The 26,158-nt window shown below is 34.5% G+C and overlaps 1 protein-coding gene across 1 annotated transcript in view; it reads right to left on the bottom strand.

Annotated features, from left to right (window-relative positions):
- PDE7B (phosphodiesterase 7B) overlaps positions 1–26,158 on the bottom strand; it is a 443,919-nt gene that overhangs the window by 291,440 nt on the left and 126,321 nt on the right. The window contains exon 2 of the mRNA XM_051997817.1: positions 4,351–4,411. Coding sequence (XP_051853777.1) covers positions 4,351–4,411 — 61 coding nt within the window. The remainder of the gene's footprint in view (positions 1–4,350; positions 4,412–26,158) is intronic.

Raw genomic sequence — 26,158 nt, 5'->3', positions numbered from 1 at the left:
AGTGTTAATGAATGATATCTAACTTGAGTCCTTAATTCTCTTGGTATTCTTTGCAATTTAAGAAATAGGAAATTATTTAATTATTCTAAGGAAGAAATTTTAGGCAATATAGGAGATGAGTGAATTACCTAGAGCAGTGATTCTCAAAGTGTAGTCCAAAGAATTGTTGGAGTCTCTGAAACCTTTCAGAGGGTCTATAAATTCAAAATTATTTTTTATTTCTAATATAGTAAATAGCTATAAATATAACCCATGTGAAAAAAACTCTTTGAACAGATCCTCGATAGTTTTTTTTTTTTTTTAACATGGAAGATACTGAGAACAAAAGTTTGAGAACCACTGACCTAGAGGATCACTAATTTAGAAAAGCAAAGGATCTCAGAATTCATTACTTCAGTTTCATCATTTCACAGATGAGTAAATGGAAGTCTAAGGAGATTAAATGACTTACCAATAGTTATTTAAGAAATGAGCTTCTGAGAGAGAGTTTAAACTCATGACCTTTCATCTAGAACCAAAGTTCTTTCTATTACACCATGCTGTCTCCCCTTCAAAGAAGAATCTTCGTTATGCCTCCTAAATTTTAATAAATAAATAACATTTTATTTTATTTCTACATTAGTCTTGACCTATTGGGAAGCATGGGACTTAAAAAAACAGGACAGACATAATTCATCTTACTTGGTGATATCTTTTGATTTGTGCATAAATTTGATTTAACTGAGGCAGAGTTGTGTGAAATCACCGGTTTCACCCTCTCTTCCAGAGCCATTACTGTCCATTGTTCAGGACACAATCAAGAAAACTGGTGATGACTTGAGATGCAGAAAATGACCTTGGTGTCTTCAATGTCTAACCAAGCTCTAAGAGCTTCACAACACCTGCTTCACCTGTCTTTATGGACATTGGAACAAATTGTTCTCATCTGCCCATTCCACCAGAAGAAGTCTTTACATGTTTGGGGTAGACACCCCCCCATCTCACTGTTTAAAATATGGTTGAAAACAATCACACATAGCTAACTAATCATTCAAGATTGTAGCATCTTGACTGAAGTTCTAGTTACCTAAATAACCCTCACAATAACCTGAGTCAAATTTGGTTATAGGATCATAGCTTTAGAGATAGAATGGCCCTCAAGGGTCACCTAGTTCAACTATTTTATTTTATAGTTGAGGAAATTGAGACCCTGAGAAGTTAAGTGATTTAGAGTCAGGATTTGAATCTAGGTCCTCCTACTTGAAATCCAGTATTTTTCTCTCTACTATATTATATAGGTGAATGACATGAAAAACTTTTAAAACTACAATCAACTCTTGGCAGTTCAATAGGTATTGTTCTAAATTGTGTTATTCCAAATGGAATTTTCCTTAAATTAGTCAGGAGCATAGATTTAAAACCGTCAGTAAACATCATATGCAATGGGGAAAAACTGGAACCTTTCCCAATGAGATCTGGAGTGAAGCAAGGTTGCCCACTATCACCATTATTATTCAATATTGTATTAGAAACACTAGCCTCTGCAATAAGAGTCGAGAAAGAGATTAAAGGAATTAGAGTAGGCAATAAGGAAACCAAACTATCACTCTTTGCAGATGATATGATGGTATACTTAGAGAACCCCAGAGATTCTACTAAAAAGCTATTAGAAATGATTCATAATTTTAGCAAAGTATCAGGATACAAAATAAATCCCCATAAATCCTCAGCATTTTTATACATCACCAACAAAATCCAACAGCAAGAGATACAAAGAGAAATTCCATTCAAAATAACTGTTGACAGCATTAAATATTTGGGAATCTATCTACCAAAGGAAAGTCAGGAATTATATGAGCAAAATTACAAAAAAACTTTCCACACGAATAAAGTCAGACAAATAATTGGAAAATTGTGTTATTTCTAGACATCCATTGATCTCTCCCCTCTCCCCTTTTTCATATTTCTCTCTGATTTGATAGTCACTTCAATGGCTACTAAATCTGCTTTGTTATAAAGGAAAAGAAATGAATAAAAAATTTAAAAGGTTCCTTAATCAAACTGCAGTTAAAGATTTAATGGAGAATTCAATTGAATTAAAAAAAACATAAAAAAAAACATTAAAAAAAATCATGTTTCCATGGTGTAAGAAAAAGAACATTGCACTAGCTGTTAAGTCAGAAAATTTGTGTTCATGTCCTGGCTTCATCATTTAGTATCTATGTCAGCTTGGGAAAATCAGTTAATCAAAATATTTGTAAAATGCTTTGGAAATCCCAAGGCTTTATGGAACTGCCAGATATTATTATTTATCTGAGATTCTCTATTTACTTAATTATAAAATAGAGAATGATACTTGTGCTGCATGTAGCATTTGCAACTGCATATAGACTTGTTATGAGAAAAGCATTTTATAAACAATAGAGTACAAAATGAAATGAGCTTTAATTATTCTTATTCTTATTTTAGAATCAATTAATTCCAATCTTTTCTCAGATGCTACTTCCTATACATGGTCCAATGTTCATTTCTCTTTCCTTTGATTTTAATTTTATAATTTGAATTGTTTATAAGGTTACATGCCATGACTCCCCACCATAAAGTATACTGTTGGTACCTAGCATTGTCTGAATTTTGTAGTACTTAACTGAACTGACTTTAATAGTGTGAATGTGTCTTTCATCTGTACTGATCATAGACTAAATACACTTTAAAATACACATGTACAAAGAAACACACACATTAAACATACACCCGGCAAATCTCTTAACCTTAGAATAACTTAGTAGTTCTACTAGGTAACAAAATGGGTTTCAATTTTGTTTCATTGGATGAACTGATAAATTCATAGAATCTTTAGATAGCTTAATATTATTATAACTGATATTTATGTAGAACTTTAATATTTACAAAGTCTCATTTTATCCTAAAAAAAAAAACCCAGTAAGAAAAGTTTTGTAATTATTTCTATTACAGAAGAGAAAACTGACTTTGGAGAGATTGATGTGTCTTGGTTTACATAACCACTACTGTCTAAGGCAGGATTCAAGTACAGATCTTTCTGGCTCTATACTCAGCACTCTTTACAAACAGGATGCTCTGCTAAAGAAATTGCAGACAGAAAATCTGGATAAGTTTTTCTGCAATAGAACTTAAAAACAGTCAGGAGTATAGATTTAGGTTTAAGAGTCATCTGCACACAGGCCAGTTTGTTGAAGTTATAGCAATGGATGAGACAGCCTGAAAATGTTAGGTGAAGCTTTGGGGTAGAATGTGATTTAGGATTTTTTTTTTTTTTTTGTTTTGTTTTCTGTTTTTCTATGCTATCATCTTAACACGGATAAATGAAAGTTGATTGGATATGGCCTGGTGGTTTACATGTAACCCTAGACATAAGACATCTAGAATTTTAATCACAGTTTTGATAGTTATTCACACTTTGGAATTAATAAAACATTTAACCTCACTGCCCTAGTTTTCTAATCTATAATATGGGAAGAGAATAAGAAGTACTTCCTTTCCTAAAAGCACTTTATGAATATTAATGTGCTAATGTGTTCAAAGTTCTTTGAAGAAGATATTACAGAAAAGCCAAGAATTATTCATTATAACATTCCTAATGTGCTATATGTAGTAATTGCTGGCTGACTTCAAAAATTTATAACAGATTTATTTAGTTCTCCCAGGGGATGATTTTGTAATTCAACGATATGCACTGGAATGGGAACCAATAATATATTATTAACCTCTCCTTTAAATTGTGACTTGTTAACTGTAAAAACGATAGTTATTTTTTGCTCAGGACACTTGCCAAGACACCTTTCCCTGACCCCCAAACAATAACAACAAAAATAACATCAATGACAACAAAGACAATATATTCTTAATATAATTCTTTTAAAAAGACAATCAAATCACAAAGGAGGTTCAAACCTTCATTGACAGAGAGTTTCTTCTTCTAACATTCCCTGTATCAATGAAATCATAGGTCATTCCTTCTTTCTATAATTAAAGAATAAATTGCAGTCTCTCTCCTTTTAGTACTAGAACCAGTAGTTCCTAAATAATTAGATAGTGTTTATCTTTCCCAGTTTGAGATGTTCCACGACTTGGAAAATACTGGTATGATCAACCCTAAGGGAAATGGAGATCTATCAGAGTATCCAAATATGAAAAATATGTTGCACAACAGCCCCCCCATGTTTATCATCAAATAATTCATTCACCTTTCTGTTTATTGTTGGTGACCTAGTGCTCTGACTTGACTGAACGTATGAGCATCCCTCTTCCAACTGCCTATGGACAAAATGAAACAAAGTAATACAGGACACGCATGTTTCATCAACTGCTCAAGGTAAAGAGACATCTTACCTAGCATGCAAACACATTTGGCATTCTGATCAGGATTATCAAACGAGATTTCGCCACACCTCTGAAAGAAAAAGATGATGATCATATTCAATTTGCAATTCAGAATTCAATAGCAATGCTTCCAAAACAACAATAATTCACACTTACATAGTGCAATAAGGTTTGCAAAGTGTTCTTTTCTCACAACTCCATTAGGTAAGTGGGGTAAATATTTTTACACCCACTTCATAGATGAAGAAAGTGGATCTGTGAGTGATTTGTGATCTTCTTGTTGACTAAATGACCTGTGGCTATGCATTTAAAAATAACAAGTGTTTTACATTCATTATCTTTTGTTTCTCATACTCATCCTGTATGGTAGGTGCAATTATTTCCCCCATTATACAGATAAGATCTATAAAGGCTAAGTGACACACCTGAGGGCATATTAGTAGTAAATTCCCAAGGAAGGATTTGGAATCATATTTTCTGAGTACAAGTCCAATACTCTGATGAGAATAGTAAAGGCACCATTGTAGATTTTGTTTCTTAAAATTTCCTTGCAAAATGTGTGATTTCTATGATTACTTATATTCCTCTTGTTTTCATTCATTACTTGAACCAAGACCCTTTGGTTACTGTAAAAGCCCAGATGGGAGTAAAATCTCCAAGATGGGTTAAATAGGAATTTTTTTTTTAATTCCACAAGAACAAATTATTCCAGGAATTCAACTCCCTACCTGCATAGAGCTAATTCTGTATGTTTCCCTGAGGGGTCATGGCCAGATAAGCAGTCAGCTGAATCAAATGTTTTTTCATTTTAATGGAAGGTGTGCAGCCTACTTGGAAGACTCAGTGGTTTGGTACTAATTTCATACAATTTTGGACCTCTTCCAATACCTGGCATATTCAAAAAGAAAACCTATAGGGGCTACAACCAACTCTCCAAAATTTCTGAAAAAAAACAAAAAAACCAAAAAAAAAAACCAACTACATGACTAGTATAGCTCTCTGATAACATGAACAGTGAAATTTTAAGTAAAGAAAGGACTCTTGAGGAGCCAGGGGACATCTAGTAAGTCAATGTCAATAGTACTTTTATTTGTTATTATTAAGCATTAATTTTAATTCCCTAATTACATAGCATTTATTAAATGTTTTGAATAGAGGCACTAAGAGAATGCCAAATATCTAATTTATTCCAGCCTTATATACACATGCCATGCATACTGCTTTTCCTTCCTAACCCCAGAATCATGCTGTCTTGGGATACTTAATAATGAGGAAAAGAACTACCTGACCCAGAATTACTTCCCTAATACCTTTTTTTCTCTCCCCTGAGGGGAATCATACAATATGATATTCCTTTTCTTTTCCTCTATATTTCATGGCTCATGGTCCAGTTAATTTCCACTGAAATGCTTTTAGTCTCACATTGCATAAACATTCTCTCTAAACACCTTCATTATTCTCCTTTCTATTTTTTTAATCATTCTTTTTCTTTCTCACCTAAATCTTGATCTATTATTTCAGGCCACAATAATAGGGACATGAGATGTAGAGGTCAGGTTACCAGTTTGGACTGATCCCAAAGAAATCAATTTTTAGGATAATATTAAGAGCTCTTTTAATTAATGTATTTATTATTTGTGAAACTGTAGAACTTGTCATTCCTTTTAAATAGATAATAAATTTATTATGTAAATTTCTTTTTTTGCTCCCTTCTCCCCTTCTCTAGCCTAGAGATGGCTACCATTAGAAACAATTATTATTATATAGCATTTTTAAATTTGTAAAGCACTTTGCAAATATCTCATTTTATCTTCCCAACCATACTGGAACACGGGTATTATTACTATCCCAATTTTAAAAATGGGGAAACTAAGGTATAGAGAAATTAAATGACTTACTCAGGACCATGCAATTAGTAAGTGTTTAAGGCCATATTTGAACTTAGGATTTCCTGACTTCAGTTTAATACTATAATCACTATGCTATGTAGCTGATCTTTGGGGTTTCAATTTTATGATTTTTGGTCATACAATCTTAGCTTTTGAAGGAAACTTAGGGGTCATCTGTTACAGTCCCCTACCTAATTCTGCTTTACTTCCTTTACTAATATTTCCACAAGTGATTATTTAGCTTCTGCTTGAAGCCTATTTCATTTTCAGACAATATAGGTGGGAAAGAGCATTGGACTTTTTTAATTCTCTTACCAACTCTAGTATTTATATAATTGGCATGAATCTGAGTTCACTATATTTTTCCTGGACCTCACTTCTTAAAATGCAACATCTTATGGTCTTTCTGAATCAGAGCCTTTTACACAAGAACTGGTTTCATGTACATCATAATATACAAATGTGTAAAAAGCATTTTTAGGTTCTGTGATAAGGCATGAAAGAAGACCAATGATGGATTAGAATATATGGATGGAACTAAATGAAAGAAGACTGGAAAGTTAGAAAGTGACCATGCTATGAATAAATGCTTATTGAACTGACTTGTACAAACTACATCACAAGTTTATTGTAAGGAAAATGCTTTATGATCCTCAAGAACTATGAATTCATCTTAACTGAAACAAATTTTTTTTAACTATCTTGTAGATTCTTTTCAAACATTAAGCACTATTCTCTCTCCTTTACCATTTCTTTTAAATTTAAAAAATAAAATGAGCATTTCCATGATACAGCAAAACAACAAAAAAAGATTGCACGTGAAACTGTAGAACTTGCTATTCCTTTTAAATATATGATAAATTTATCATGTAAATTTCTTGTTTTTCTCCCTTCTCCCCTCCCCTAGCCTAGAGATAGCTACCATTAGACATAAATTTGTGTGTGTGTGTGTGTGTGTGTGTGTACAGATTTCTCCATTTTATTGCATAGCATCATGCACAGATGTTCTGAGAAAGCAATTTGACCTTCATGTCAGCAACAGGGGAATCCATTTAATTTGCCCCAAAGCTTCAGTGCTGTGAAATTTGGAATATTTTAATATTTCAGTCACATAGATGCAACCCTGGATTTATGAATATTTGCATTACAAATGAACCATACGCTAAAGACACTCCTATTAGATTTCTTTTCTTGGGGGTCCATAACTAGCATGTATGTGATGCTTTACAAGTATTTAATTTGATACTTATAAAAACTCTGGGACTAGTTGCTATTATTATTCCCATTTTATAGATTAAAAAACTGATATAAGCAGAGTTTAAGTGGCTTGACCAGGACTATACACATAGTAAGAGTCTGATATCAGATTTTAATTAATATATTTCTGAAGCCAGGTCCAATGCTCTACCTATCGTATCACCTGTCTACCAAGTCTAGTTGTCATCTAGATGTTTGGAAAAAGAAGTAATAAAGTTCATTTCCTACGCCTTCCTTTTCCAACTCAGTTCTAGATAGGGATTTTCAAAAAGGTTCCCTATGTCCTATTTAGTAATTAGTAATAAGGCAAAGTCAAGTCAAAACTGGATTGTCTCTTAAAATGAGATGGTTTTCCCATTCAGATTCAGCAAAGAACTCAATGTATAAGGTACAATTTTGTCTCCTGCCTTCAGAGGGAATTGCAGAGGAGTACTTAAAAATGGTAAAAATAATAACAGCTGATAGGCATCAATTTAAGATTTTCAAAGTGCTTTTAGAAAAACTAGCAAGAAGAAAGGTAAGTACAAATAACAGGGGCTAGACCTGAAGTAACAAGTAGGTCATTTGGTAGATATTTACAGAACTTTTATTCTTTGTAAGTTTTTTGTTCTTTCTTTTCTGTACTCTCTCCCTCCTTTTCCTTTTCTTCTTCTCTTTTTTTTTTCTCTTCCCCCCCATCAAGAGGATGCATGACTTCTTATCAAATAAACTCAATGGAACTATATGAAAATATTATTTTGTAATTCGATTCTACCTTTGTAGGAATGCTTGCATTTATGTATTTATGTTTCATGAAAAAGATCTAGCCTTAATTTATATTTAGAATATGTAGAAATAGATGTGCATTTTTGTACTGATCTAGAAGATTTTTTGAAACTCCAAATACTTATTAATCCTCTTTAAATAATATCTTTTCCTTGATTCTTTTCCCTATCATCCCAGGAAAGATAGATGTTGTTTGTCTTGAGGGTTACCAGTTGGGAAGCATTAGTTATTATCTATACTATTGAGATTGCTGGAACCATATTCTCTCTATTTACCCTCACCCTACTTCCTACCCCAACTCGGTTACTTCATCTATCTGCTGTTAGAATCTCTTCTAGAGACTCGAGGGAACTAACAAGGCTAAAGGCAAGAAAATCCTAAACTATTCCCTCTATCCAATCCCCCCCCCCCCAACTTTTATGATTGCCAGTAAAAGAAAAAAAAGAAAAAAGGAAAGTCAAAACAACACAGCAATACCCCAAGCAGGGATACAGAGAAAGGCAGTGCTGGTCTCAAAGTCTTTACAATTTAATGGGGAAGACAATATATAGTCAACTATGTATACATAATATATAGTCAGGATAATTTGGAGATAATCTCAGAGGGAAAGTTCAAGCATTAAGTGGGATGAAAAAAGGTTTCTTGCAGAATTTTAGCTCATACTTGAAGGAAGCCAGAAAAGTCAGAAAGCAGAGACAAGAAAGGAAAAGCTGGAGACAGTAATACTTGTGTTATCTTCCTCACAAGGTTGTTATGAGAAAAAAAAATAATAAAAGTGCTTTGTAAACTTTAAAGTTTGACATAGTGAATAAAGTGTTAGACTTGGAAATTAGGAAATTCTTCTCCTGAATTTTATTAGTTTGTCTCTAATTTAAATTCCAAATCTGTGATCCTATCGATACTGTGAACATGAGCTATTATTATCATAGAGTAAAATCAATACTAATTTAAAGTAATTAAAAAGAATAAAACTTAGGAGATATGGCATGCAACTAAAAAATAAATCGAACTCAATCCTTTTAAAGAAACTATTAATCCCTCCAAAAGGTAAATAGAAAAAAGGTCAGAAAATCAGACACTGTCAATATTCTCTAAGGAAGTTTAACCTGTGAATTGATCATTATCACAATGAGAATTGATCATTGTGATTTGATGATTATGCAATGATACCATGTGAATTGATTTGTGAATTGTGAAATGAGACTGTGAATAAGAATGCAATCTTCTTGTAAGTAAGCATCATTTCTTTGTGCTGGAAAAGCACAAGTACCTCAGCATCTAGTACATTGTCTGGTACATAATAGGTGTGTAAATAGATAGCTTAATAAATATACTTTGATTTGCCAAAAAAAAATTAGAAATGGCCTTAGAGGCAGCAAGTGCTTCACATTCTTGCCAAGATAAGTGCAACACTGAATACAAACAATAAAAACTAATTTGTAAAATTATGGTGGCAGATATTGAAAGATCATGAATGGTTTTGTTTCATGAAAGAATGAGAGAAATAGTAGAAGGGACAAAAAGTTTACAGAAAATTTGCTGACGTATTCAAGCCAGATCATCCAGAGGACATATAAGAAAATAACCAAAACCAAAACAAACAGATTGTTACTACAAACAAATCCCTCCATGAATGAAACTGGAGCTAATATATTTGGACTCAACCTCATAGCTCCCACTGTATTGCATAAAGAAGATATGGTATTGAGGAATGAACAATTCTAGCCATCCAGATTTTGATATGATATAGAAAAGAAAATCCATAAAGCTCATCCATTGGTTTGTATTTTGGAAAGAAACTAAAAAAGAATAATGTATTTATCTCAAAATTAAAGAAAAAAGTGACAAGGAGATAGATTGCATTTAGGAAATTATTCTGTGTTTTAATTGACCCGTAGCCACTCCCAGAGTCAGTATAAGGAGCTCCCAGGTGAGGAAATTCCTTCTATCAATGAAGACAACTTGGTAGTATAATAGAAATTATGTTGGGCCTGGAGTCAGGAAGTCTTGAATGTTAATCTGGCCTTAGATATTTACTAGCTCTGGGACTTTGGGCACATTGCTTATAAGGTTGGTTTGTCTCAATTTCTTTATCTGTAAAATGGAAATAATAATAAAGTACTTCCCTTTCGGGGTTGTTGTGAGAATCTAATTTGGTAAAATGACTTATGTTAGCTATTATAATTATTCTCTGCAACTTATAGCCTTATATATGTCTAAATTTGATGAGAAGTTAAGTGAATTGCTTAGAGTAACTCAGCTAATTATGTGTCCAAGGCAGAACTGAGGAATGTCTGGTTTTTAGCCATTATGCCACATGCCTCTCATCATTATATTATTAGTGTTATAAAATCTCTAGTGTAATGAATTTTGTAGTACTATTATGAAGTAGCTCAGTTATACCATAGACCAAACAGTCTTTTGTGTGTTAGTTAAAAAACCTCAACATTACTAATGATATAGTTTCTATGGGGAAAATGTGGTGTGAGTTCCAAACAAATGAATTTTGGGTCAGATTTTGGAATATAGTCAGAGCTCTAAATAGGGTGTGGCCCCTGAAGGCAAGGCTGAATTTAGAGGATGCCAAAGTTAATGGGTATTTGCAGTTCTTCCATAGTGTAGCAACAGCAACAAACATAATTAGTTTTAAAAGGAAGTTACTACAATGTACGAGAAAATTTCTGGATCAAAATTTGTGGAAAGTGAAAATTGATCATTCTGTTAAAACAATCTGTAAAGCTTTTTGATGTTAAGAAATTTAGGGGAAAAGGGATTTTATAGATTAAATTAAATCTGACAAAGCTTTGGTGTCTGCTGTGCACAAAGACAGATGGGAAACTTAACTTTTATTTTTCTTGAATCCCTTTTTCCAAAACTGGAGTCAGAGAAATTAACCAGGAGCCAAGGGCCAGGTTGGCTCAATCTAAGAAAAGTAATAGCGGATAGATAAGAGTGGTAATTTATTTGGGGGCATACTGGCAAAGAGGCCCTCAGAAATATGGCCTGGAGTTTTATTTTCAGCTCTTCCACTGATCTAGTATAGTGGTTTATAGTGGTTTTTTTTTTTTTTTTTTTGTCATTGTTGTTTTGTTTTGTTTTTGTTTTTGTTTGTTTGTCATGTTATTTGATTTCTCTATGCTTCCTTTTTCTTATTTGTAAATAAGAGATACTAAGCTATATAAGCAGATCATAAGACATATATGAAGATTAATGACCTCTTGAGTCTATTTTTATTTCCAGGGATAAAATAAACTGCTCCTTTTTTGGATGGTGCATTAAGTGTTTAAATCCTTTAGGGATCACTGAGCTCTATTTAGCAAATTACTTCTTGCACAAATTGATGCTTTTCTGATTTAAAAGAGTTAATTAAAAAAAAAGTAATTTATGCTCTTCCAGATAGGGACAAATCAAGAATTTCTAATGTGTTTTCAGTTCCTCAGTAAAATGATATTAGGGAGCATCGGGTTATCAGATTTTGGCCCAACAAGGAAGAATTTCAGGAGGAGCCCTTTATCCTTTATAAATTTCAAAATAAGGAGGTATCTCCATTTGGTGGTCTTTCCTTTTTTTGTAGCCCCTCTTTACTACAAGGTGAGTATGGACTGCTAGTAGCCCTCTGAGACTTTGAAATGCCAAGTGCTAAATTTTGTAACTGATCTTTCAGAGCACTGTGGGCGTTGAGAGCTGTAGGGATGGCTCATGATTTAATTCAGACAAATGAAGAAATCTGAGGGCAGCTTCTACAACATTAGAGAAACACGCATTCCTTAGCATTCCTTTCCTTCTCAGGTTCACTGAACAGTCAAACTAAGGGGGAGTTGGGGTGAATCACTGCTCCGAATAAAGATACTCTTCTCTCTCACTGCCACAGGAGCTGCTGAAGTGGCTGCCCATCTCATAACAAGTTCCTGTGCTGTGAATGCATTGTGTTATAGAGTTACCTGATGACGGTAACAGATTTTCATGCAATGCCCAGAAGGGAATCTGATTGCTCTGCAGACATCAAAGTAACCAGATTCTTTCCAGCCTCTTTTCTCATCAAACTTGGCATTTGTTCAAGCCAAAGCAGTGATAGCCCATCAGCTGCCAGACCTAGAATGGCCTCACCCTAGCTGTGCAACTCAGGGGTATGACCCAAGTTAGGAGATTAGCTGAGCTTGCAACCTTGGCTCAGAGCAACAGAAGACTCTAGGATCTGCCATAATGGAAAGTCAGATGAGAAGATAGAAGCCTATCAAACTGTCTGCCAAATTCTAAACCTGAGTATTGAGCAGCAGTCCCAGTGAGAGAGCAGAGGAAGGAAGCAGATCTGAAGTTTTAATCAATGACCAGTAAGATGTAGACAATTACTGTCAGAGTGAGGAAAATATGTCATTTGGAAAACACTAACTTTGTGCTTTCCATTTTCCTTTGGGATGGAATTTATGGCTTATGAGTTTCATTTCACCTCTCCCTTCCATGTTTTTATTGCTTTGCATAGAGTAGAGTCAACAAAAGCAAAATGGAGAAAAACCTTAGGCAACTATCTCCATCATTAAAGCCCTAAACCTTGTTAGTTTAAATGTAGAAGTGTCCTTATTTATACTTGTCTAACTTATCTGAATTGACAATAAACTTTACAGAAGACTTTTCAACTTTTAAAAACATGTTTGTTTTTATTATTTTATTCCTTAACTAGAACTGTAGGTTTAGAAGGTATTTTCTTCATCAACAGAAGAAGCTGAGAAGGCTCAGAGAAGTAATTTATCTATTACACAGAGCAAGTGAATAGAATTGGAATTAAAACCTAGATTTACTGTCTCCTCAGGTCTTGAATGCATTAAATAAGATTTCTTAGAAAAAATGCCTCTGCTTCACTTTTGCCCATGTAGACATAAACTGATAGATGAGAAAGGAACCTCAGAAGTCTTTTAATTCAGTTTTCTCATTTAACAGATAAGGAAATTAGAAGTATACAGAATTAACATGATTTGGCTGAAAGGTTGTAAGTCAGTCAGTTAATAAGCAATCAATATGTGTTAGGCACATGGTAGGTGTTTAATAAATATTGATTGATTGATTGATTGATTATCAGGCACTGTGCTAGAGTTACAAAAAAGAAAAGTTAGTTCCTGTCCTCAAGGAGCTTACAGTCTAAAGAAGAAGATGACAAGCAAAAAATACAATATACAAATATATAAATACAAAGTACATCCAGGCTGAAAAGGAAATAATTGAAAGAGGAAAGTTGTTAAAATTAAGAGGGGTTGGAAAAGGTTTTTTGTAAGAAATGGGATTTTAGTGGGGACTTGAAAGAACAGGGAAGTCAATAAGCAGAAGTGAGGAATGGAGAGCATTCCAGGTATTGGGGGTCCAGCCAGAGAAATATCTGGAGCCAAGCTATGGAATATTTTGATTGTACAACAACAAGTTGGCCAATGTTACTGGATCAAAGAGTACAAGGTGGAGAATAATATGTAAGAAAAGTGAGAGAAATAGATTATGAAGGTCTTTGAATGCTAGATTTTGTATTTGATCCTGGAGGCAATAGGAAGCCAGTGGAGTTTATGTAGTGGTACTAGAGAGAGGTACAATACAAGCAGATCTGCACTTTAGGAAAATTACTTGATGACTGAATGGAGGATAGACTGGAATGGGAAGTGACTTGAGGCAGGTAGATCCATCAACATTCTGTTACAGTAGCCCAAGAGTGAGATGTTGAGGCTGTGCACCAGAGAGCTAGCAATGTCCAAAGTGTATATATATATTTGAGAGAATAAATCTCAAAGCAGTTGGAATTCAAACCCAGGTTATTTGGGACCAAATTCAATATATTCCACTGTATCCTAAACCACCATGAATGTACTGTTTCCCAGAATAAGGTACTAATTTTCTCAGCATAGGGAGCAATGAGAGAAGAAAGGAAGGCAGAAAGATGGAGAAAAAAGGAAAAACTGAGGATATGGAGAAGATGGTTTTGCCTGGGTGCCATAATTGGCTGGTCCTTCTGATACTTTTGTAAGTAAGAATTTATCCAACAGATCTGTCACATTGTTTCTGACAGTTAAGAGTTTCTCAGCAACTCCTTTCTTTAAAAACAATAAAAAACCCAAAAAGAAAATGCATAAATTAAACTCTATATATGAAATAGTTGCTCTTAGAGAAATTCTAAAAGACAAAAAAATCCTAAATAATAAAAAAACCTAAGCTTATTTGCTTTCCATTTTCTCTTCTGAGAAATATATAAGGAACATTCTTGATATAAATAATTTAAAAGCTCTTTTTCCTAACCAGTTTGCAATTACCTTTTCTTTTGGGCAATGCCTGAATGATACAAATGACTTTCTGAAATTCTCTCCATTTTCTAAAGGCTTCAAATACACTCTCTAGATGAATCTGCCAGTGAGGAAGGCCTCCATGCACCTTCAGAGGGTGGGGTCTCACTTCTATGGCACTTACAGTGAATTTTCCAAGAGCACATTTGTGGTTTCTTGACACTTTTTCTGTGGTAATAAATTTTGCTCCTGTTAATGGGTAAAAGGTAAATGTTTTATGCAGAATGAATTTAGCTGTTTAAAAGCCTTGTCGCTTTCTTCATTTTGCAATATGTGCTACTTGGGGTTGAACCAAAACTAGAACAATTCCTGCTTTTAAAAACAGCTTTGTTAGAGTATTTAGTACAGAAGTTAATAGAAATATTTGTTGGTTTTCTGGAAAACTGACAGGTAGTGGAGAATTTGGGAAGGAATAAGTCATTCTTTAATTTTCTTCTCTTTCTTTCTTTTAAACAGTGGTTGCTATTCATTTTAAAGTACCATGGAAATTTTCAGAAGAGGAAAAGTACAATAAAACACAAATTTGTGCCACATACTTAAGAAAGAAAAATTCTACAGATTTGGTTTCAAACTTATTGACTTGATCATTCTGAATAAGAAGAAATTATTGTCTTAAATACTTGCTTATAAAAGTTGTTCTAACAACAGGGACAGAATAACCACATCACTCTTAGCTACTTCATTGCTAATGCTAGTCTAGGGGTCTTACAGTAGAAAAACAATGAAGAAATCTTGGTCCTGGAAAATATAGCTAAAAATTTTGCAAAAGTTAATGTTAATTCTTAATGGCTAAAGGAATTTCACTAATTAGACTACAAATGTTGATTTCTCATAAGAATACCATCCTTTCCACACCAATTTCAATTCACGTTTATTCAACAAACATATACCAAATATAATGCATCTACCCTAAGTTCTAAGGATAAGAATTGAGGTTGTGATTTCATTGGTAAAATTTTTTGCTACTTTTTGTCATTGTAGGTCAGCAACTGTCCTGAACCCTACAATCTTAGAGAGCTGTGTCACTCAAGTATATGAGAGTCAAACATGGAACCCTGAGGTTTCTGATTTTAAGGGTCACTTGAATCATTACATCATCCTGATTCTTGTTAAGGATTTAAAGAATAAGAACATAATATTGGACCTGAAAGAGTTTATAGTCTATTTTTGTTTAGTTATTTTGGTTGTGTCTGGGACCCCTTTTGGGTTTTCTTTGGCAAAGATGCTAGAGTGATTTGCCATTTTCTGCTCCAGCTTATTTTACAGATGAGAAAACTAAGGCAAATAGGGTTGAGTGACTTGCCCAGAATAACACATCCAGTAAGGGTCTGGGGCCAGGTTTGAATTTAGGAAGAATAGTTACTCTGAGTACAGGCCTGGCACTTTATCCATTGTGCCACCTATTTGTCATTTTATAATCTACTAGGAGATGATAAAATATAACTACAAGTGAAAATGGCAAAATGTGACGGGGGAAAAAAGAGAGATTTAAATAAAGTGAACAAGGCAAATTTGAAGAAGGGACTGCTTTCAGTGGGAGGGGGTCAAGAATCTTCAAGTTACATACAAGTTGGACTTTACTGTTGTTTGTTCTTTGTCTGGAAGACCAGTGATGTTATGAGACTGATATCTTCACTTGCAAGTGAATTGGGCTTAAGCGATACAAATATGGACAAAGTCATCAGCCTTACTCTTTCCTACAAACTCATCCAAATCCAGTGGTAAGACAAGAGTTGAGATGACTGGCAATGGCTCTTGAATTGGACGTTAAAAAGAGAAAGATTCTATAAGACTGAGATAAGGAGGGAGGTAGTACTAAATAGTGGAACAAGTAATATCTTACAATCATGAGTTTGAAGCTGGAAGGGACTTAGAAAACATTAAATATAACTTCCTCATTTCATAGATGAGATAATGAGGCTCAGAGAAAATTTACTTAAGATCGTACATCTCAAATATAGGGATTAGGATTTGAACCCAGGTTTTCTTGATCACAAGTAAGGTGCACTATCCAATTTAACTGAAATGGAGAATCTCTAAAAAAAAAAAAAAAACCCACTATTTAATAGGCTGGCATAGGACTAGGCATACCCTTGAAGAGTATGCATTTTATTTTATATGCAATGGGAAGGCAAAATATGTGTCAATCAATTGAATATTAATTGCATGGTTAGACCTGTGCATTGAGAAGACTATATTTTGGCAATTGTGTGAAAGGTGGAGTGAAGAAAAGAGAGATTGGAGGGAGGACAACCAACTCAAAGTTGATTGTAGAAATTCAGGTAATAAATGATGAAAGTCCAGACTATGGCAAGGACAGTGTGAAGGGAGAGTAGGTGATGACTGAAAGTGATACAATGGAGAAAGAATGGGCAGAGGTTGGCAAAAGATTAGATCTGGGTTGAAGGTAGAAAAATGAAGCAAGAGTGATTCTAGTTTTTTGAACATGGGTGACTGAGATATCAACATACTGTTCTATTATTTTTATTTACTGATAAGGTTGTTGTTGATAAGGTTGTCTTTATTCTTGAAGATGACCATAATATCCGGGAGGTGATTCCATGACATGCAAATGAATTGGATTTGAGTAAGGAAGACTTGTGCAAGTCATCACCCCATTTTGAACTCTGAAACCATGTGGGTCCAATGGCCAGGTACAGATTAGGATGACCGGCTATGCTCCAAAAGCAGTAAGAAACTTTGACCTTTTTAAAGCTAAGATATTTAACAGATCTCAGTTTGACTGAAGACAGCAATAATTGCTATTTACATTCACTCTGAGACAATTTGGGCCAGTCCAAAGACCAAGTGGGTTTTATTGGCCAATCAAGGAAGAGCGGGAAGAAGGAAGGAAGGAAGGAAGAAAGGAATAAAAAAAAGAAGAAAGAAAGGAAGGAATTTTTGTTGCCAGGTCCTATTTGAGGCAGTTACTACTTAAAGAGATTTTGTGTGTCCTTTTTCTCAAAAATGACCATATTAACAAGGAGGTGATGCCATGATGTGAAAGTGAATTGGATTTGAGGTCTGTCTGAGGTCACCTGTCAGACTTTCTCTTCCCAAACCCTCTGACCCAAATGGTCAGATATAAATCAGGATGCCTGGGAGATGGCCTTGGATGCAGTGGAAGATCTACTGTATAAGAGAAATAATGCAAATCTACCAAGAGCACAAATCCTTCATTTGGTTGGAGTTCTGATTTCATTGGTTTAGGAAACCAACCCAGAACAGTATTTGGTCTGAATCTTAGATCCTTTAGTGGTTAAAAGATTGCCCAGGATCACATAGCTAGTACGTGTTAGAGGCAAGGCTCAAACCAAGGTTTTCTTAACTTTCAAGCTGATCTCCTATCTTACACTACGCTACTTCTTTGCTTCAGCTAAATACAATTTGTTATAGCAGAGTTTTCAATTAAAGAAATTTCACTTATAACACTTCTATTTTTCCATTCATTTTCATCCCATTAGAAGTCATAATAGATGATAAAAACCACTAAAAAATTTAGCAAATCTTTTTAGAAGACATAGTTTTTTCAAAAGTATCTGCTACTATTGCTACCAATACTACTTCACTATTTAAATTGTTCTGTTCTGTTCTCTTACACAGATTTCAAAACAAAGTAAAACTGGTTATGAAAATATACTAGGGTCTTGAAAAATCTGATAATCTCATCATCTGTGTTCCCATCTTACAATTCCCTGTAGACAAAGCATTCTCCAAAGCTTTCTTAATATATATATATTTAACCAGCTCCATAGAGCTTTATACCATTTACTACTACAAAAATACATTTCTGTATTTTTGTCCTCAGTTAGGCTTTGTTTTTTTTTCAGACAAAATGTGATTTTATCCATTAGAATATAAGCACCTGAGGGTAGGAGTTGTTTCATTTTTGTCTTTGTATACCCAGAATCTAACAGATTGCTATGCATACAATAAATGCTTGATGAACACGTCCTGATTTATTGATCAAGGCCAGGAATTGTTCGGCGATTTCCACACACCTATTGTAATGTCTTCCACATGGTAAATTCCAAATAAATGTCTATGGGTTTATTGGACAGTAATTTGTATTTACATGGCATTTCTTGATTACAAAGCATTTTCATGTTTTCTCTCATTTGATTGTTAAAAAAGCCTTGTGAGATTAGTAGGTCAGGCATTATTAACATTATTATTTTCAACTTTCAGAAAAGGAAATTTAGACTCTAAATAGATTATCTAAGGTCACACAACTGCTAAGTGTTAGCAGTTATTCAAACTCAGGTTTTTTGATTCCTAGTATTTTGTTCTGTCCACTAAAATATCCCACATTTTTTCTATAGAATATCATAGAGTTCTAGAATCACAGAATGTCAAACATCAAGACCGTCATATAGTCCATTACTTTACTAATGCTCATAAAGATGAACTGAATTGCTTAGCATTCCATGATTAAGAAATGATAGAGCTAATTGTCAAACTCAGAGCTTCTGACTCCAAGGACAGATCTTTTTCTGCCTATACCAGTTTTCCATATGGCAATATCTGCAGTTTGTTGCTATGTTCATGAAACAGTTTTCAAGACACTGCAACAAGTATAGCTAAGGACTGAAATCATTCCTTTATTAAGGGAGGTTATCTCTGCCTGCTGAGACAGCCATAGTTGCTTGGCCATTAATTAATGCTTGACTAGCATCAAAAAATTAGCAGATTGTGCAAGAATTTACCATTTTGTCTCTATCTTAATTTTTTTTATCATTTCTTTGTTAAAGATTTTATTTTCAAAACACATGCATGGATAATTTTTCAACATTAATCCTTGCAAAATCTTGTGTTCCAATTTCCCCCCTTTGCCCCACCCCCTTCATTAGATGGCAAATAAGCCAATATATGTTAAACATGGTAAAAACATGTTAAATCCAATATATACATTTATACATATTTATACAATTATCTTGCGGCACAAGGAAAATCAAATCAAAAAGGAAAAAATGAGAAAGAAATTAAAATGCAAGTAAACCACAACAAAAAGAATGAAAATGCTATATGGTGATACACACTCAGTTCCCAGTCCTCTCTTTGGGTGTAGATGGCTCTCTTCATCACAAGATCATTGGAACTGTCTGAATCATCTCATTGTTGAAAAGAGCCAAGTTCATCAGAATTGATCATTATATAATCTTCTTGTTGCCATGTACAATGATCTCCTGGTTCTGCTCATTTCACTTAGCATCAGTTCATGGAAGTCTCTCCTGAAATCATCCTGCTTTTTATTTCTTATAGAACAATAATATTCTATAACATTCATATATCATCATTCAGCCATTTTTCAACTGATGAGCATCCATTCACTTTCCAGTTTCTTGCCACTACAAAAAGAGCTGCCCCAAACATTTTTGTACATGTGGGTCCCTTTCCCTCCTTTAAGATCTTTTTGGGATATAAGCCCAGCAGAAACATTGCTGGATCCAAGAGTATGCACCTTTTGATGGCCTTTTGGGCATAGTTCCAAATTGCTCTCCAGAATAGTTTATCTTAATCATTTTATTTAAACTTGTGGCTGTCCCTACATATCATTTATTAAGCCTGAAGATATTGGCTCACTATGTCCATAGACATTTAAGAAGTGCTTACTATGTACCAGACATAGTAAGTGCTAAGGACTAGAGCTCCAAAGAAAGGCAAAAAAAACCAGCCTATGTCTTCAAGAAACTCACAATCTATTGAGAGAGAAAACCCCAAACAGAAAGCTGAAAAACAGAGAAGGGGTATAAGGAGGGAATGGTATCCTGTTCAGGACATAATGAAGTCTGGAGGGTTGGAAGAGAAAGTATATGGAAATGAAGAGATGCATTTACTGAAAGCCCTCCTTCAATGGAGGATCTGGGTAGAGTTTTTGGCTTTCTACTCTGTAGTTTCCCAACCTAAAAAGGAAAGGGGCTTCAGAGACAGGGTGTTCTCACAATGTATGAGTTCTAGGGTTGATATGATCTTGTAGGGTGATGAGATTCCTGGGGGTATCATGAAGTCCAGAAGAGCACAAAAAGGTAAGAAATAAGTAATCATTGTCAAACTATTAACTACTTATAAGCATTTGGCTATAAAATATCTAGTGTGGAAAGTCTGTTCTGGCTGGCTAGGGCAGTAGGAAAAAAATGGTGGCTCTGTTCCTTCAAATATATTGGAGACACACTTCATAAATTCCTTAAATTAGGTTTACTGCTAGATGTTTCTTTGTTAAGAGTAGTATTACTTGGTCTCTAAAACTTTCATTTTTAAAAACATTGACTTATAATAATACTTTGAGTAGGCTTGATGTCATGAATAGAGAATTGGCCTAGAAGTCAGGGAAACCTGAATTTACAACCCTCCTCTGCGACATATTGGTTCTGTGATGCTGGACAAGTCACTTAACTCTCAGTATCCTAGACAACTCTATAAGACTATAAGTCACAGAAAAAGTACCAACCTGTAAAATAAAGGGAATTTGCTCATTTGAGAATTCCCTATAGTAAAAGATGGCACAATGAATAGAGTTTCCTCTTCTTGACTTCAAATCTGGCCTCAGACACAAGTTGTATTATCCTGGAAAGTCACTTAAACCTGTTTGTCTCAGTTTCCTCATCTGTAAAATGAGTTGGAGAAGGAAATGACAAGTCACGCCAATATTTCTGTCAATAAAACCTCCCAAGTGGGATCATGAAAACTCAGACATCACGGAAACAATTAAGTAACAAAAAGAAATAATAATAAAATCACAAAGCTATTTCCTAATACTACAATTACACTTTATCTGAGTCCAAAGGTTTACAACTGTCAGAATGCTTTTATATATGTACCTGTATGTATTATGAATTATGAATCTTATAAGAACCATATGAAGTAGTCAGAGAAAATATTATTATCCTTATTTATAGATAAGAAGACTAAGCAGGTAATCAAAAGAATGAATACTGGAATGCTAAAAACCCAGGTTTTTTTACAGAGTTTTTTCTCTCTTTATCACACTGAACCCAGAGGCCTTAGCATATGTCTTTCTCCATGTAGCCACAGGCTTCATGCCCACATCCAGGGGAGGTGCCCTTGGTCAGCAGATTAGGGAGCTTCCCTGACTGCATCAATGACTCATTATTGAAGTGATCTAATATATTGATAAAAATCTGAGGTTTCATTATGAATCTAGGAAATAATTCTCTTTCATGAGACCACATTCTCACATAAAAAATAATTTCCTACAAGCTCAAGCCTGGCCCTGAAATGTTGACAGTTGACCAGGGTGGTATCTTGGCACACAAAATCAAAACTTAAAAAATACTTGGGTCAATATTACTTTTACTTCCCCTCTCCTGGTTGTTCTGACTAAACTAAAACCTGTATGATGATTCTGAAGAGTACACTACTATCCTGGAAACAGGAAGACTCCTCTTCCTAAATTCATATCCAGCTTCATACATTTACTAGCTATGTGACTCTGGGCAAGTCACTTAATCCCATTTGCTTCAGTTTCCTCATCTGTAAAATGAACTGGAAAAGGAAATGATAAACTGCTTCAGTATCTTTGTCAAGAAAACCCCAAATAAGGTCACAAAGAGTTGGATATGACTGAAATGACTAAAACACTACAGCAACATTTATCCAAGTATTTATCCTGTTGAATTTTCCAGTATTGAGACACACACACACACACACACACACACACACACACACAATCAACAGGTTACAGATAAACCAATATTATAGATCTTTGGCTCTTCTATCTAATCCCACCCACAAACAAGTCTGAGATCATAGCAATTTTTCCTTCCTCCCTTCTCCTAGTTTTAGCCACTGGATGGCCAAGGAAAATAGAATTCCCACTAAAACATCCTGCTGGGACCATATGTGGAGCTAGTTTCTGCTACTGCTCAAACTGTTAGCACCATAGTGTTGAACACATCACAATTTCCCCCAGCTCCTGATGGATGCTTTTTCTGAGTTGTCTGTTTTACAGTAGCCTAAGTACAGACTCTTCATTCTCTCTGCCATGTGGGTGGCACAGAGGGGCTACATCTCTGAATGATGTGGTAGCCCCTGGAATTCATTGCTATAGGACAGCCGATTTGGAACTGGGACTGATCTCAGTTTGAGCTCATGTTTTCCTTCTAAGCTTTTCCAGTGAAAGAGCAGATTTCTATTCCATTCCAGGCTGTTAAAACGTCAGGCTAATAACTTTTCAACAATCTGTCAATGCTGATCTCCAGCAGCAACCTGGCACTTCATGGCCATCCGGTTCTTACTGTCCAACCTAACCTCAGCCAGTCAAAATAGGAGACATGCCAGGAAGAAGAAAAAAAGATAGAAAGAAAGAAAAAAGGATAATTGCTTTAAACTGAGGGGAAAATTCCTAATGAACCTATTATTGCCAGTAGTCAACAACTAATCTATTGGCTATATAATCTGAGTTGAACCTTCAGGAAGGCTAGAAACTCATAAACCTCTATTTAGATCTGGTTAGGAGGTACTTGAAAGATATTAGGACTTTTGGAACATGGGCCCTCTAAGATTCTATTTTTTATTTTTATTATTATTATTTTAAACAGCTTTGTTTTCCTCTTTGGTCAAGGAACAAAATGTTAGCTTAATGGTGTTTGCTTTCTATTAGCAAAATGCCAGCAGCCAGAGAAACTCTCAGCATTTCTTTACTAATCCTTATTTTAAATGTTTAAAACTCATTTATTGTGAAACAAAATATGAAAAACCAAGTTTTTACTCAAGTGGTATTTCCCCCTCTTTTTTTTTTTTTTTTTTTCATGAAACTATTCAGAATTCCTCCCAATCCATGAGTGCAGATTCTGTCCTTTTTGCCACTGGACAGTAGAGGGCACTGGCAATGACATGTACTCAGAATGCAAGGAGACACCCTTAGGGGAAAAAAAAAAGATTTTAGAGTGGGATCCATGCCAGGAGGCCACTGCAGTGCCTGCAGATGTCTCTGGTTTACCAAGCCACATTTCATGTACCAGTTTCATTCTTGGTTTTTACTATACACAGACATGACACACGGCAAGAACAAACACCAGAATTAAAGAGATCAACGTTTCATTGGCACAGAAGCAGGGACTGCAGACTGCTAGAGTAATGTAGCCAAAATTTTAGGAGGGAATGTGGAATTTGTTCATTCAGAGGCAAAGTGTATGCTGGCCTGTCATAATGCTTATGGATTGTAACTAAATCATCCCTGAGGTACTTCTTAAGCATATTTCAGATTTCTGCTATACAGCAGGTCTATCTATCTTGGTCTGAGAAGATTTATTGCTTTAAAAGACAGAAGAGCCTTGTGATAATATTGTTTTACCTATAACACTAGACAGTGTTATAAACTCTGAGAATTCCAATGCATCAGAGGAAATCATTTGTGCACTCTTCCTGAGAGAAAACAGTAACTTTAACAGAGAGCATGTAATTAATTCTATTTTTGTGGTTGAGTTATTTTTCAGTGACTTTTCATTGCCTCATTTGAGGTTTTCTATTTAGAAGTTGTTAGATTGTAAACTCTTTGAGGGAAGGACTCTTTTGGTATCCCAAGCACTTGGCACAGTGCCTGACATAGAATAGGTGCTTAATGAATGTTTATTCATTGATTAAAATCAGGGATTTATTGAGTGGGAATAACTACAGGCTATTTGCCTCACAGTATTTGATAGTACATGCTACTTACATCTGGAACTACACTTTCCCATTCTTCACTAAACCACAGTGGTGGTATTGCTGGTGATAACAGACATCATGCTTCCTTAGAGATCTAAGAAATATTAATTGATGATAAAGATGACCCTTGACTAAGTGTCTATTAAGTCAACATGTTCTGAGGAAAGGTCAGTTGTCCTAAAGGGCAAGTTGGATTATGCATCAGATAAAGTATGAGACTGGGAGTTACAAAGATTTGAATTCTAATTTTTCTTCACACATTTACTAGCTGTTTAATGCTGGGCAAGTTGTTTAGCCTCAGTTTCCTCATCTTTAAAATTGATAAAATAAGAGCACCTACTTAATAAGAGTTGATGTTTCAAGTGCTGTATAAAGGCTAGTTATTATTATATAAAATGAGGAAGAATGTCCTAATTTTATCAAGTAGATTTATATTATTTATATAAATTATGTTTATAATTTATATATATGACTACACACACACACACACACACACACACACACACAATTTATATAAGGTAGATAAATAATTTATTAAGCATCTTTTATGTTCCAGGAGCTATCACTATGGTACATGCTGAGTATAAAAGGACAAAAATGAAAAAAGGAGTTTTCAGTCTAGCCAAAGAAAACTTGCCCATATTTAGAAGTATATTCAAATAAATAAAAAGGGAAGGCACTATCAACTGGGAGAACTGAGAAAGGCCTCATGTAGAAAGTGGCCCTTGAGCTGAATTTTGAAAAAAAAAAATAGGAAAGGATTTTGCAAAGTAGACATGAGGGGAAGTAGCAGATACAGTGGGTATAGCTAGTACAAAAGTATAAAGTCTTTGGTAATCTTGTCAGTAATAATCTAATCTACAGAGAACCATTCCTTCCAGAGACTACTCCTTCTTACCTTGAGCCATAGAATTAGCATACCTATGGTAGAAGCTGGATAAAATGGATTTCCTTGGTTCTGTTTCTTTACTGGATTCCATTAGGATTCAGTCTGCTTTGTAATAGCATTATATTACTTTCAATAAAATTTTGCCCCTTGAGAAAAAAAAAAAGTATAGAATCTTATATTTAAGTAATATCAACAAGTACACTTTGACTGGAGATTTCAATGCATAAAGGGGAATAATGGCTAGTAAGAAAGAAAAGGTTGATTAGATCCATGTTATAAAAGCTTTAAATCCTACACTGAAACATTTATATTCGATCTTGGAAATAAAAGGAAGTCATTTTGTCTTACATGACAAATTCATTGGTCTATATTAAAATAATGGAAATATTATTAGAACATTCATTTAGAGCTGAAAGGGAACTTAGAAATCATAAGTTGCAATATGGCATGTTGCAAAGAGTAAAGAACCGGCACTAGGAAGGCATTTACCCATTTGATTTTCACTATTCAAATACAAGATGACCTATAAAAGAAGTCACTGAAAGAAGACTAAGGAATCAGCCAAGGTTGTTTAGACGATAAAGCTAAGACACAGAGCAGTAAAGTGATTCCTTTGCAATTCACATAGTTGTTGTTGTTGTTGTTTTTTTTTTTTTTTTTTTTTTTTTTTAGGACTGTAACCTCTGCTTCTTCAACCTTCAAGACTCAAATTTAGTTAGTATTCTGTACCCTTTGTGAGTTCAACAAGAGCGCTAGAGAGAAAAACCCATCAATTCTGTGTGTGTCTCCCACCCCCATCTATGTATATCTAACTATATATATATTTATATATGTATACATATTTATACACAGATATATATGTACATATACACATATGGCCTATAAAAAGAGGTCACTGAAAGAAATCCAACATGTGCATACATACACACACACACACACACACACACACACACACACACAATTTCCAGGTCTGTTGAGGAATATGAAGGATAGGAGAACTAAATGATTGAAGAGTATACAGAAAGACATTGGCATTG

This window comes from Antechinus flavipes, chromosome 4 (assembly GCF_016432865.1).
Source record: "Antechinus flavipes isolate AdamAnt ecotype Samford, QLD, Australia chromosome 4, AdamAnt_v2, whole genome shotgun sequence".
Classification (NCBI taxonomy): Eukaryota; Metazoa; Chordata; class Mammalia; order Dasyuromorphia; family Dasyuridae; genus Antechinus; species Antechinus flavipes.
The sequence above is the reverse complement of the archived record's forward strand: the minus strand, read 5'-3'. Positions and strand labels throughout refer to the sequence as shown.